This window comes from Oryctolagus cuniculus, chromosome 13 (assembly GCF_051225735.1).
Source record: "Oryctolagus cuniculus isolate XC-2025 breed Fujian yellow rabbit chromosome 13, ASM5122573v1, whole genome shotgun sequence".
Lineage (NCBI taxonomy): Eukaryota > Metazoa > Chordata > Mammalia > Lagomorpha > Leporidae > Oryctolagus > Oryctolagus cuniculus.
In genome coordinates, this window is record NC_142879.1 from 17,973,862 (window position 1) to 17,987,409 (window position 13,548).

At 61.0% G+C, this 13,548-nt stretch overlaps 1 protein-coding gene across 4 annotated transcripts; it reads right to left on the reverse strand.

Annotated features, from left to right (window-relative positions):
- Positions 1 to 1,245: 1,245 nt before the first annotated feature.
- Positions 1,246 to 12,616, reverse strand: PTPN7 (protein tyrosine phosphatase non-receptor type 7). 4 transcript variants are annotated; one of them, XM_017347862.4, is made up of 10 exons: positions 12,471 to 12,615; positions 11,256 to 11,431; positions 10,645 to 10,828; positions 10,256 to 10,340; positions 8,407 to 8,483; positions 7,222 to 7,359; positions 5,948 to 6,058; positions 4,231 to 4,388; positions 3,299 to 3,412; positions 1,246 to 2,683 (listed from the first exon to the last, which is right to left on the reverse strand). In XM_017347862.4, exons 2-10 carry the CDS (start codon positions 11,312 to 11,314, stop codon positions 2,590 to 2,592), a joined length of 1,020 nt encoding a protein of 339 aa, XP_017203351.2. In that variant the 5' UTR covers positions 11,315 to 11,431; positions 12,471 to 12,615; the 3' UTR covers positions 1,246 to 2,589. The 4 variants fall into 4 exon arrangements, with proteins under 4 accessions (XP_017203351.2, XP_051676447.1, XP_089168204.1 ...); XM_051820487.3 differs by having other exon boundaries at positions 1,269 to 2,683; positions 12,393 to 12,550; XM_089312078.1 differs by lacking the exon at positions 10,645 to 10,828 and having other exon boundaries at positions 2,324 to 2,683; positions 12,471 to 12,616.
- Between the last annotated feature and the right edge of the window lie 932 nt (positions 12,617 to 13,548).

Here is a 13,548-nt window from a genome sequence, read left to right on the forward strand (position 1 = left end):
CAGCGCCCGGAGCCGCCCGGCGCCGCGGGTGGGTGGGCGTTGACGCGCAGGCTGGCGCCGGGGGGCACGTGGGGAGAAAGACGGAGCGGCGATTTTCCTCGCGTCCCCGCTGGCACCCTTGCTTCGCAGGGCGCAGTGGCACGGGGTGGGTGGGGGCCACCGGGCAGGGGCACTTCCAGGTTGAAGTGGGGCGGCTCGCGCGTGTCCAAGACGCGAAGACGCGAGCGCCACCAACGCGAGGCAACCGAGGCTTTTTGTTCCCGAACTCTCGCCCCTGAGCGTCTCTGGGTACTGACCCCCCCATAGCCACAACCATGCCCCGCCCCAAAGTGAAACAGGTGCTTGAACTCCACCGTGGTTTGCAGTGTTGCAGCGGCGCCGAAGCCCACGTAACCCCGGACGGGCAGCGCCCTTCCCAAGGAAAGCCCTGTCCCCTTTTGCGACTTCTCTGCAGCCGCAGAGCTGATGGTGGGCGGTGTCCCGCAGGGGGCAGCCCCAGGGCCTGGGTAGCCCCAACCTAGGCTGGGGATTCAGCAAGACTTGGTTTTCAAGTGAACTCAGCAGTGAAATAAACTCTCAACACCAACCCTAACCCTGAAACCCACCCAGTGATCAAACGGTTCCCAAAGTGGAGGAATCAGGAAGTGTTCGGCCAGTGTCAGGGTCAAGGTGCCAGCGGCCTCTGCCCTTTAGAATCTTCTCTCCCGCCCCAGCGTGGGTGCAAGGGTCTGAGTGTCCCTGACCCTCCGGAAATTCACCTGCTGGAAATCTAATCCTGCAAGGAGGCGGTGTTAGGAGGGGCCTTGGAGAGGTGATTAGGGGATTACTCCTCGCCCTTATAAAAGATGCAGAGAGAGAGAGCGAGAGCAGCAAGCGAGTGGACACTATCATCGCAGGAGGAGAGACAGAGAAGGTTCTGCCTGTGAGCCACAGGCCTCCTCCAGGCACTGACTCGGCAGGGGCCGTGAACGCCGCGGCCTTCGGAACTGTGAGAGATGTGCACTTCACTGGCACTGGGTGTTTGGTTTTTTGTTATGGCAGCCTCAGCAGGCTGAGCTGGTGCACCTCCGCCTCCCTGTCCAAGTTCGCTTCAGTTGCGCTTTGTCTGACGTCCTTGGAGCTGCCAGGAGACGGCATGTGCCAGGAGGCCAGACTGGCCGCCTGCTCCGGGTGTGTGGGGTGGTGTCTGCCTTGCTCCAGAGAGGTCCCTCAGGCCTGGGAAAGAGCTGCAGAGAATCGAGGACTCTCCATCCGGAAGCCTTTATTTTCCTGTTGGTTGCTTTGTCAGAGCTGTGTGCTCTGAGCTGGGGAGCGGGGAGGGGAGTGGGTGGGCTCCGCAGCTGGGGTCTGCACGCAGGGCTGGACCAGGCACCCGGGAGCCTTCCACCCACGTCCGGCAGCGCGACAGCCAGCGACAGCGGGTGAGCTGCGCCCCTGGGGCTCCCAGGACAGAGGCACCAAGTCCTCAATGAGGCCAGGCGGCAGCGCCAAGAAGTGAGGTCCGTGTTAGCACCTGTGTTCTGCAGGTGACAGCAGGCCGGGCTGTCTTCTGGGCCCCTGTGCAGGCAGCGTCCCGGGGCTGACTGGCAGGAGAGGTGGTGCCCTGCTTTCACCCTCATGGGCAGCGCGGCTGGGATTCAAGGAGGGCGAGGGGTGTGGCTGCTTTCCTGGGGGGTGTGGTTTGAGATGGATCTGGGGTGCCCTGGACATTGTGTCTGTGGGAGGCAGGCGAGGGGTGTGAGTCTCTGGGTGGGGGGTGGTCATGGGCCTGTGCGGGTGGGCCCTGCAGAGCTCATCGGAAACCACACTGGGTTGTCCGTCTTCTCCCCCTGCTTTCATCCTCCCTGGATACCCCCAGTATCTCCTGAGGTCATGGAAGCAGCATGGATGGTGCTGGGCCTCCCTAGAGAGCGGAGGGGAGTGGCCGGCGGTCGAGGAGGCCTGGGAAGCCCCGGTGGCCCCCAGTGGTCCCCACGTTTTCCCTCTTGCAGAGATTTCAACGGCCAGGCCCAGTCGCCTCTGCACCTGCTCCCTTGACGCAAGGGTGGGCGCAGGGGAACCTGGGTCCCGGAGAGCAGAGAGCCGCACTGAGCCGCTGAGAATTTGAGGTCAGGACCTGACTCTCCCAGAGCTTGCTCCTGGCCTGCATTTGGGCAGGGCCCCGGGTGGGGGAGGGGAGGAGCCCTGGGAAGAGGTGCAGCCAGAAAGGCTTCTGGGAGCTTCTCTGGTGGCTCCGTAATGGCAACAGCACTTAGGGCCCATGTCATGGACAAGGAAACCAAAGCTCGCAGAGAGCCTCTTGGAGCAGCCAGGGACGGCGGGCTGCGGAGTCTGTCACGAGTGCCAGTTCCGGGCGTCAAGTTCATTATTATGGGTTTGGGGCCGCCAGAGGGAAGCAGAGGAAAGCCGCTGCAGCCTGGCCCCTCATCCTTGCGGATGCATTTCCCCCTGTGAGCCAAGCACTCACCGGGGAGGCATTGTCCCTGTGCCGGCCTGGGCTGTCTCCGGATCACGCAGCCCACTTCCCCCACAGCTCCTTCCCCAGGCCCAGGGGACAGCAGGCGCCTGGAGGCCCGAGGGCAGCAGGGGTCAGGTGCTGGGCTCCTCGGGCAGCTGGGCGGCGTACAGGGCCAGAGTGTGATGCAGGAACTGGTACTGCTCCACGGTCTGGATCATCCCCCCTCTGCAAGGAGACGCACAGGGACGGGGGCCCGAGGGTCAGGGCGGCTGCCCGGTGGCTCAGGTCCACGTCCCCAGAGTCCTCTGGGAGAGTCCCAACTTTCTCAACAGGCCGACCTCTCTACTTCCCGCGCCTCGCTGCCCTCCGATCCCTGCAGCCCACGCTCAGGACCGGGTGTGGAGACAGAGGAAGGGCAGGGCTGGCTCAAGACTAAAATGCATGCAGTGGGCAGAGAAAAGGGGACATAGAGAGCTATGGCGACAGCTCAGTGCGATCCGAGTCAGAACCTGAGCCCTGGGCCTCCTGGGCCTGCAAACCCCGTGCATGACCCGTGGCTGCCTGGAATCCAGAACCAAGCTCACGCTAGAGAACCGGGAGGAGAAAGATGGAAAGCTCAGGGTAAACGCACGGAGTAGCACACTTAATTCTAGGCCCCCAAGCTAAAGTCCCAGCTGGAAAGTCTTCCCTGGGTATCAGCTGCACGAAAAACAACTCCTTAAGCAAAAGGTGTCCCTCACTTGGCTTGATGGCGCCGTGCCCAGCCATGCTCTGATGCCCCCAGGCACCGGTGCCCCCTCACGCATGTCACGGTCCTGTGCTCGGCAACCGTGGACCTACCTGTCTAGGCGCAGTTGGCACACAATGCCCAGAATGTCCACTTCTCCTCGGGCCTTCAGTTGTTGGCAGCCAATGCGAGTGGCAATGAAACAGCCAGTCCGGCCAATCCCTGCACTGTACACAGACAAGGGGGTGGGAGGGACATGGGAGCAGGTGGGCTGGGAACAGAAGACCCAGACGAGCTCTCTGTGGGGCCCTGGGGACGGGGCGAGGAAGCAGCAGCGCCTCTCACCCCCACCCTCTTGGTGCTTCTGCAGGAGTCCTGGCTCCTGCTGGCCTCGCACTAAGCCTCTTCTGGGTCGCCTCTGGTCCCCGGACATTTCTGCTCTCGGTGTATTTTTTTTATTTTTTATTTATTTTTATTTTATTTTATTTTTTGACAGGCAGAGTGGACAGTGAGAGAGAGAGACAGAGAGAAAGGTCTTCCTTTGCCGTTGGTTCACCCTCCAATGGCCGCCGCGGCCGGCGCGCTGCGGCCAGCGCACCGCGCTGATCCGATGGCAGGAGCCAGGAGCCAGGTGCTTTTCCTGGTCTCCCATGGGGTGCAGGGCCCAAGCACCTGGGCCATCCTCCACTGCACTCCCTGGCCACAGCAGAGAGCTGGCCTGGAAGAGGGGCAACCGGGACAGAATCCGGCGCCCCGACCGGGACTAGAACCCGGTGTGCCTGCGCCGCTAGGCGGAGGATTAGCCTAGTGAGCCGCGGCGCCAGCCTGCTCTCGGTGTATAGCTGATCGTCCCCAGCTGTGGGCTGGCTGGCCCTCTGAGCCCAGCTACCTGACGGTGACACATAACCATGAACTTGCCTCATCCTGTAGAGATGCTCAGCCCGTTTCCTGGCTCACCATGCCCACCCACACTCCTGTCCTGCCTGCTGCTGCTCTGTCCAGACCCTTCCCCAGGGAGCCCCATGGGAAGGGAGCGGCTGCGCACCTGCAGTGGACCACAATGGGCCCTGCCTTGGCGGCTGTCTCAGGGCCATCCTCCACCTCGGCCACCAGGCGGAGCAGGGGCGCGGCTGAGTCAGGGGTCTGGTGGTCAGGCCAGGCTGAGAAGAGGACATGCTTGACTGATCGGCGCTCATCCTGGTGCTGGGGGTGGGGGAGAGACAGGTGTGAGACTGGGGTCAGGGGCACTGCAGTGACCCCACGCGGGGGGACTGTGACTCAGAGCAGGTGGGGCTGTCCCTTGCCCATTGCGCACCGGCACTGACCGCCAGGACATTGGAACAGGGGGAGACCCATGTACATGTCCTGGTTCTGCCTATAGCTAGCACGTGACTGGCCCAGTTCCTTAACCTCATTCTCTTTACCTAGAAAATGGGTCTAGTTGGGTGTTTAGTGCATCAGTTCAGATGAGTTAGGATGCTGGCTGGGATGCTGCAGTCTCTGTGTGTCTGGGTTTTGAGTCCCAGCTCCACTCCTGACTCCAGCTTCCTGCTAATGTGAACCCTGGCAGGCAACAGGTGATGGCTCATGTGGCTGAGTCCCTGCCACCCATACAGGAGACCTGGATTGAGTTCTGGGCTCCCAGCTGCAGCCTGGTCCAGCCCTGGCTAGTGAAGATATTTGGAGAGTAGAACAGCAGATGGAAGGTCTCTCTGTGTCTCTTTATTTCTCTCTGCCTTTCAAATAAATAAAAATTAAAAGAAAATTAAAGCTACCGCCTGCAGTGCTGGCATCCCATATGGGCACCTGTTCAGGTCCTGGCTGCTCCACTTCCGATCCAGCTCTCTGCTATGGCCTGGGAAAGCAGTAGATGGTGGCCCAAGTCCTTGGGCTCCTGCACCCACGAGGGAGACCCAGAGGAAGCTCCTGGCTCCTGGCTTCAGATTGGCCCAGCTCCGGCTGTTGCAGCCATTTGGGGAGTGAACCAGCGGATGGAAGCTTGCTCTCTCTCTGTAACTCTGCCCTTCAAAAAAACAAATAAATCTTTCCTTAAAAAAAAGAAAGAAAATGGTGCCAGTGGTGCCTGGTTTATTTCTCAGGATACCTGGAGAATAACGAGTGGATAGATGCGTTGAAAATTGTGAAACACTACTCAGTAACAGAAGGCATTTTATAGCACCTTTAAAAAAAAAAGATTTATGTATTCGAACGGCAGAGTGAGAGAGAGATAGAAAGAGAAAGGTCTTTCATCCACTGGTTCACCCTCAAAGGCCATAACAGTCAGGGCGGGAACAGGCTGAAGCCAGGAGCCGGGGGCTCCCGCTGGGTCTCCCACATGGGTGGCAGGGGCCCGAGTACCTGGGCCACCATCAGCTGCCTTCCCAGGGTGAATTAACAGGGAGCTAGAAGCAGTGCAGCTGGGACTCAAATCAGGCCCTCTGATATGGGCTCCGGGCCCCCCAGCGGCAGCTGAACGCACGGTGCGGCACCCATGCACCTGTTAGTGCACCGCTCTTGCCAGCCACGTTCGGTCCTGCAGCTCACCGGGGAGTGCCCGTTCTCCTCACTGGGGTGGGGGGTTCTGCGTAGACGGGCGGTGGGTGGTGCTCCCTGTTGGCGCCCACGCCCACCTCTGCCCCCACAGACTAGAGGCCCCCGGGCACAGGGTCCCTGCTTTCTCTTCTGTTTTAAATGTGGTGCAGGATGCCGGTGAGCACACGCCCCGCCCCGCGGAGGGCTGGGCCCGACTTCAGGGCTGCTACCTGGATGGTGAGCTGCCGCACGGTGTACTCTGCACACTCCTTCTTGTCCCGGAGGCTGACCCGGAAGGGCCCGTAGGTCTCCTCGTCTGTGGGCCAGTAGTGCACGCATTTCTAGGAGGGAGGGGCTGGGAGTCAGAGGGGGAGGGGCATCAGCTGAGGGGCGTCCCTTTCCTGTCTCCCACCCACCCAGGGCTGGGGTGAGTGTGTGTGTGAGTGTGTGTGTGAGTGTGCATGGGTGCATGTGAGAGAGCATGTATGTGAGTGTACGTTGAGTGTGCAAGTGTAAAAGTGTGTGTGGTGTCTGTGTGAGCCTGTGCTAGTGAGTGTATGTAAGTGCCTGTGTGAGTTTGTGCTTATGTCACTGTGTGAGCCTCTATGTGTGAGTGTGTCTCACTGTGTGAGCATGTATGTGTGTGTCTCACTGTGTGAGCATGTATGTGTGTGTCTCACTGTGTGAGCATGTATGTGTGAGTGTGTCTCACTGTGTGAGCCTATGTGTGTGAGTGTGTCTCACTGTGTGAGCATGTATGTGTGAGTGTGTCTCACTGTGTGAGCCTGTGTGTGTGAGTGTGTCTCACTGTGTGAGCCTGTGTGTGTGAGTGTGTCTCACTGTGTGAGCCTCTATGTGTGTGTGTCTCACTGTGTGAGCCTGTGTGTGTGAGTGTGTCTCACTGTGTGAGCATCTGTGTGTGAGTGTGTCTTACTGTGTGAGCCTGTGTGTGTGAGTGTGTCTCACTGTGTGAGCATGTGTGTGTGAGTGTGTCTCACTGTGTGAGCCTGTGTGTGTGAGTGTGTCTCACTGTGTGAGCCTGTGTGTGAGTGTGTCTCACTGTGTGAGCATGTATGTGTGAGTGTGTCTCACTGTGTGAGCATGTATGTGTGTGTCTCACTGTGTGAGTCTGTGTGTGAGTGTGTCTCACTGTGTGAGCATCTGTGTGTGAGTGTGTCTCACTGTGTGAGTCTGTGTGTGAGTGTGTCTCACTGTGTGAGCCTGTGTGTGTGAGTGTGTCTCACTGTGTGAGCCTCTATGTGTGTGTGTCTCACTGTGTGAGCATCTGCGTGTGAGTGTGTCTCACTGTGTGAGTCTGTGTGTGTGAGTGTGTCTCACTGTGTGAGCATGTATGTGTGAGTGTGTCTCACTGTGTGAGCATCTGTGTGTGAGTGTGTCTCACTGTGTGAGCATGTGTGTGTGAGTGTGTCTCACTGTGTGAGCATCTATGTGTGAGCGTGTGTGCGTGTGTGCCGGAGCTGCTCTCCCCGGCTCCGCCTCCTACCTCCTTGCTCTCCCGGAGCTGTGTGAGCATGACGATGAGGGGCACCTCTTCTTGCCACACCATCTCCCAGAAGTCGGCCACAGTGTTGGGCATGGGGCCCTGGGTGGCGATGTAGACCTTCTCCTGCCCGCCATAGCCCTGGGGAGACCAAGTCCAGGCTGCAGGTGCTGGGATCGAGGTGAGACCAAGGACATGCACACAGACAGATGCACGCATGCCAACACAGCCCCAGAAGCCACGGAGTTCTGGAGTGAGGAACATGAGTTCATTCCCCTGCTCTGCCAGTTCCTAGCTGTGCCAGTGTAAGCCTCGATTTTCTCATCTGCAAATTGGGTATCATAACACCTATGTTGCAGGAATCTATCATGGGTTAAAATCGGGGTGATAGACTGAGAATACAGCATACAGCAGGTGCTGCATAAATGTTGCTTCCCTTGCTGTCCTGCGGCTTTCTTCCAGCACAAAATACCGAAACAGGGTTCCATGTCTGTTGAAGGAACGTTTCATTTTGCCTATTGTTCTACATATTCAGCAGCACAGTGGAGCACACTGTCTCCAACCTGGGTCTCTCCCCTTGGGATCCCTGACTGCTGCTTCTCCAGCGGTGCGATTCAGCAGGCAACGGAAGCTCTCGTTCCTCCACGGCTTCCCTCCGGGCACCTGTGCTGCCCGCCTCTAGCCACTAGAGGGCACTGGTTCACACCCACTCAGGCCCAATACACAGATGTGGGGGGGGGGGGAGTAGAATGGTTCCCATAGCTACACGTCAATCAGACCATCAGAGAGAGAGAGAGAGAGAGAGAGAGAGAGAGAGAGAGAGAGAGAGAGAGAGAGAGAGAGAGAGAGAGAGGCTTGCAGATCTCCCTAGCGGGTCATCCCGAGACTAGCATTGCCAGCACCAACTCTGCTGCTGCCCATGTTAGAAGTCGCTGTGCTTTGGTGGTAGGGGTGGGGGAGAGTCAGCGGCCTCTTCCCCCAGGAACCACGATGCCCCCTCTGTTTTCTGGATTGGTGTCTCGGGGCCTGCTCAGTGTCCCCCGCTCCCCCAGGGTGACGGAGCTGTGGCAGGGAGGGAACCCGGCACCTGAACCACCCTCCCGGCTGGAGGACGTGACGGGACATCTCCAGACACAGCCCCAGCCCTTGTGTGCACCACCGCGGGGTGGGGGTGGCCGGGCCACTCACTCGGATGTAGTTGGCATTGATGTAGTCTCCATCCTCCTGGCTCTGTGCCCGGCCCAGGCAGACACGGCTCTGCGGATCTAGGAAGTAAAACTCAGAGGAGGTCAGAGGTCATAAGGTGACAAATGCAGACTCCCACAGGGTCAGAGGGAGGAGAGTTCCAGGCACAACACAGTCCCTTGTGTGTCGCAGTGGCCTGGTGCTGGTTGGGTTATTTCGTGGTGGGGGGGATGTCATGGTGGGGCCTTGGGATGCCCACATCCCATATCTGAGTGTCTATTCGAATCCTGGATACTCCATGCTTCTGATCCAGCTCCCTACTAATGCACCTGGGAGATAGCAGAAGGTGAGCCAAGTACTTGGGCCCCTGCCAGCCACGTGGAAGAGGCGGATGGAGTTCCTGGCTCCTGGCTTTGGCCTGCTCAGGGAGGGAACAGGGGAGACCACATGGGCCGGGGCTGTAGGCTTGAGATCAGCAAGAGTGGGCAAGAGGCTGTGCCGCTAGGCACAAGTAAGGAGTGAGGATGAGATTCTGGTGAGTGGCGTGCGGGCCATGGCCACGTGCTGACTGGGGAGTGGAACTGCGACTTCACTCGGCCGCCAGCGTGTCCGCCTCTTCCTCGGGGTGTGTGTGGGGCGGTCTCTGGATGAGACCCAGACAGGGAAGCAGAGAGGCTGGCTTGGGAGGAAGGGGGTGGCTGTTCTCGCTCCCCCTGGCCAGGCAGCTATAGACAGAGTGAACCCCGGCAGCCAGGTGGGTCTCAGGCAAAGGGGTCTGTGTCCTCTCTGCTGGCTGCAGGGCTGCTGGACTCTTGCTAAGAGCAAGGCTGCCCCTCCTGCCACCTGAACAAGGCCCAGGAGCCCCTGGCTTCGCCCATGCACGCAGAGGGCACACAGGGAAGGCAGGCAGGGAGCAGGATGGATGGGTGAGTTGGGCTGGGCTGAGGCCTGCAGGCTCAACTTCTCTGTGTGGAGACGAGGGAGGAAGGGGAGACTGTCAGGGCCTACGCTCCCAGGTTGGCGGCTTTCCCCTGAGGACTTAGCGATGCCAGCCCTGGGCTGTCAACTTGCAGGGTCCACCAGTTACTGCCCAGAGTCCCCGATCCCAGGCAGTCACAGCACAGCCCGCTCGCCACTGTTCCACGCCCACCCACGTCTCTTACAGTCCTCTCTGACCAGCCATCCTGGCAGTGCCTCTCCCATTGCAAACCCATGGAAGGAGGCTGTGTGACCGGGGCAAGCCCACCAACTGCTCCACGCCTCGGTTCCCTCGCCTGTAAAAGCGCCAGCTCCCTGGAGTTACTGTGTAGACTGTGGTGTGGTAGGCGATGGGTGGAGCTGCCGCGCGATGCCAGCATCCCATAGCGGAGTGCTGGTGGGAGTCCCGGCTGCTCCGCGTCCCACCCAGCTTCCTGCATGTGCGCCTGGGAAGGCAGCAGAGGATGGTCCACGTCCTTGCGCCCCTACTACCCATGGATGGAGTTCCTGGCTCCTGGCTTCCGACCTGGCTGTTGCAGGCCTTTGGGGAGTGAACCACTGGATGGAAGATCTTTCTCTCTATCTTCTCTCTCTTCTCTCTCCCTCCCCGCCAATCTATCACTCTGCCGCTCAAACAAAAAAAAAATCAGCCTTTAAAAAAGGAAAATGAGTTACTATGAAGGCAGTGCCTGGCCCACAGCAAGCACCTGCAAAGGGACTGCTGTCGCTCCTGGGATTTCACCTCCTCTTCCCCCCACCAGGGGTGGTACTGCTATTTGTCTGCCGGAAGACGGTGCTCCAAGCGAGGTCAGCCTGTGCACCTGCCAGCCCCAGCACGGTGCCCACCTCCCTGGGTCTCAGGCGCAGCCCTTACTTGGCAAGATGGTCCTGTAGCGGTCCTTGGAGGCATGCCCAGGGATGTCCAGGTCCTCGGGGCTGACAAAGTTGGAGGGAATCTTCTGGCAGGGCGAGAGGAAGTGGGTGAGCGGCACTACCTTCCCAGCCTCCTTTGCTCCCCTTGCACCCTTTCCTGGTGGAGCTGGGCCCTGGCTGTGCCTTCTTGGCGTTTGTGTGGAGGTGCGGATGTTGGGGAGGGCAGAAGAGGAAGCCTGCGGGCAGCCTCCAGCCCGGAGCCCTGGACTTCTCTTTCCTACGGAGCCCAAAGAGGAGGACCTGCCCCCCTATACCTGCTGGAGAAGGGAGCCGGCTGGCTGCTCTGCACCAGGAAGGCAGAGTGTGGCAGAGCGCGCCCCAAGTTCTTACCAAGAATTCCTCCTCCAGCTGCTGGGGGCTGGGCGGCTGGTGCTGCAGAGCCCACCGGGTCAGGGGGTGTCCAGCTGTGCGCAGGAAGTGCAGGGTGACCTCCCGCGGGGTGCTCACCGAGCAGATGGGCTCCACGGCCCCCAGCGACCGGACGTCCAGCATCAGAGCCACGTTGGAGCCCCGCCTGCAGGCACAGCCACCCGGAGCCGAGTGAGCACCCGGGGTACTGGCTTCCCTTGCAAGTGTTGTCATTCCAGGGCACATGGGAGGAAGCTGCTCCGCATCTTCCCCATGACCCAGGGGCCCAGTGGGTGCCAGGGGCCAGGCCTGCTGCACGCCCTTCTCCCTTGCTCAACCTCGACGCCGACTGCTCCTTCCAGCGGCCGGCCCCTTTCCGCTGCCACCCCAAGCCCTGAGGCTCGGGCACCAGGAGGGCCCCTGGCCTTGCCCCACCTGGATGTAGGGACGGGGCTCAGGGTTGACGTGAAGCCTCATGCCCCAGACATGCAAAGCACATGCAAATGAGCGCCACTGGTTTCCTGTCCAGATTGGGGCCCGCGGCTGAGCGGAGGCTCATGGAGGCAGGGGCCCCCTCCCGGGGAAGAGCTCACCTTTCCTGCAGCCGCACATGCCTCTTGGCAGGTGCTTTGGCCGGCAGAGGCTGGGTCATGACTGCCCCCCACGGCGAGGTTGCTGGCTGTGTTTTGGAGCGCTGCTGCCACAGGCCTGGACCATGCTGGGGTGGGGTGCTGGGCCCAGAGGAGGCTCGGTTGGCCAGGAGGTCCCCCTGAAAGATGGGACCCTCAGTGGCTGGCCTCTGGCTGCCTTCTGTCTCTAAGTGCCTCTGCTTCCTCTGTGGGAGGTCTGTGTCCCCCAGCACACGGCCTCCTTGTCACCATGGGAGGGCCCGCACCTCTCTGGTGGGACCCAGGGCAGCAGGCGGTTTTGGGTGAGAGTAAGGGTGTGATAAGGGCTGGAGATTATGGGTGAAGGTAGGAAAGACAGCAGAAGGAGGAAGAGAGAGCAGAGAGGCCGGAGACCAAGGAGCCCAGGGCTGGAAGCTGGGGTCCGGGTGAGAGAAGGCGAGGGAGGACGTAGGAAAGCTGGGCTCCATGCAGAAGCAGAGGGGAAGGCGCCCCAGATCTCTCCTGCAGGAGGAGGTGGAAGCCTCTGGTGGCTGGAGGGCCAGTCAGGACCCCGAGCAAGCCGGGCTGCTGGCCGCCAGCAGGATCCTCCCCCAGCTGCCGGCATTTCCACTTCCAAGTTCATTTCTGGCTTCTGGGGTCTCTGTCCAGGGAGGTCGGCTGGGGATGTTTCCTTCCTCCTCCTGCCCATCCCCCCTATCTCCCGCCTCTGTAACCGTCACAGGAAATGGCCTCACCAAGCCCTTGAGTGACAGCGCGTGGTGAGGCGACAGCCCGGGGCACGAGAGGGGGGCACGGAGGTGATGGGACCACCTCCTCCTGGGGGGCAGCCCCCATCTCCCCAAGCCAGGGTCCCAGCTGCGAGATAGCACGGGGGTGGGTGGGAACTGTGGGCCCGCAGGGACAGAGGTGAGGGGACAGCGTGGGCCCCGGGCAGGTGTGGTGCATTGAGAGTGTTCCCCAGCAGGTGCGGATCCTCTGGCCTCTGTTCTCCTGCAGCTGCCTGTGGCTGCCCTGCGCTCCCAGCCTCGGGCCCTCGGATGTGCCAGCACCCAGTCCCCACCCGACACAGCAGCCCCCGACTCACCCTCGTGCACGCCCTACCTGGAGGCCCCGGCCGGTCCCTCGGGGCCCACGCCACCCCAGGGCGGTAGCACTGCCAGGTGCCCCTCTGGTACTCACTGAAGCAGCCGTGTCCACCAGGCTGCCTCCTGCCAGCTGTCTGTCGGTCTGTCTCTGAGACTGGGGAGGCTCCAGGAAGCCAGCTTCCTCCCTCCGCCCCTCCGCACTGCCACCCACGCATACCCCAGCTGTGTGCTGCCCTCTTGCGCCTGCTGCTGTCACCACCAGGGGTCCCGTGCCTTCTGCCTGCGCCTGCCCAGGGCGGCCAGGCTGTGTCTCAGCTCCTTTGCCGGGCCCAGGCCCTGACCACCCCATTCCTCTGGCTCCCATACCCTCTTCACTCCTGGGGGTTTCTCCTCTGGGCCTTAGGCCTGCCCAGCCCTGCCCCAGCTCCACTCCGTCCCACCAAGGACCCAGCTCGCTCCTGCGTCACCTGACTTTGGCTTCAGACTTCTTTCTACTTCTTCGCTCCTGCCCAGAGCCCTCTCTCTGGAAGCCCTCGCCGCTGTAAGCCTTGGGCCAAGCATAGGCCGCCTCCCCCCAGAGCGGTGATGCAGGAAAAAGCGGAGGCAGGGGTCTGGGGTTCCATGACTAGAGACAAAGGCCTCTCCAGGTCTCTCCAGTCCCCAAGTTCCTCAGCACGGGGGAGCAGAGAGCAGACCCCCTTGGGGAGAGTCTGAGAGGTGTCCCCCGGGCTCCAGCCCCAGCCAGACCCCCTCAGAGAGCCATGACATCCACCCAATAGACTTACACACTGTAGACAGCCTGGCCTCACACCAGCCGTCTCCACACGTCCTCTTCACTGCCAGGGCACCTGGATGCCTGGAGCCTGGGGAGCGGCCCCCAAGTCCAAGACTCCACTGACCCCTGCCCCAGCCTGGCCAGCAGCCCAGCAGGCTCATGATGGCCGCACGTCTGCTCGCTCCTTGCAGCATTCCCGACACATTTCCCGGCCCGGCCTCTGCCAGGCACAACCCGCATCCTCTCTCCTCCTCCCACTTCTCTGATTCAGCCGTCACACAGTGACAGCAACAAAGACATGATGTATAAAAGGCTCAGGAGGTGGGCACCCCGAGGGGGCGGTGGGGAGGGGGCTGGCCTCTGCTTGCCTGTGGGGGAGAAGGTTGAGGGGAAGGAC

Bases quoted from the DNA above. Each gene is read 5' to 3' on its own strand.
- PTPN7 (XM_089312077.1), bottom strand. From the start codon at position 12,591: ATGCGTGGGTGGCAGTGCGGAGGGGCGGAGGGAGGAAGCTGGCTTCCT. The intron at 10,341-11,255 runs GTGAGCTCTTCC...TCGCCCTGCCAG, and splicing joins CATGTGCGGCTGCAGGAAAG to AAGATTCCCTCCAACTTTGT. The intron at 8,484-10,255 runs GTAAGGGCTGCG...TTTACTTCCTAG, and splicing joins CTACAGGACCATCTTGCCAA to ATCCGCAGAGCCGTGTCTGC.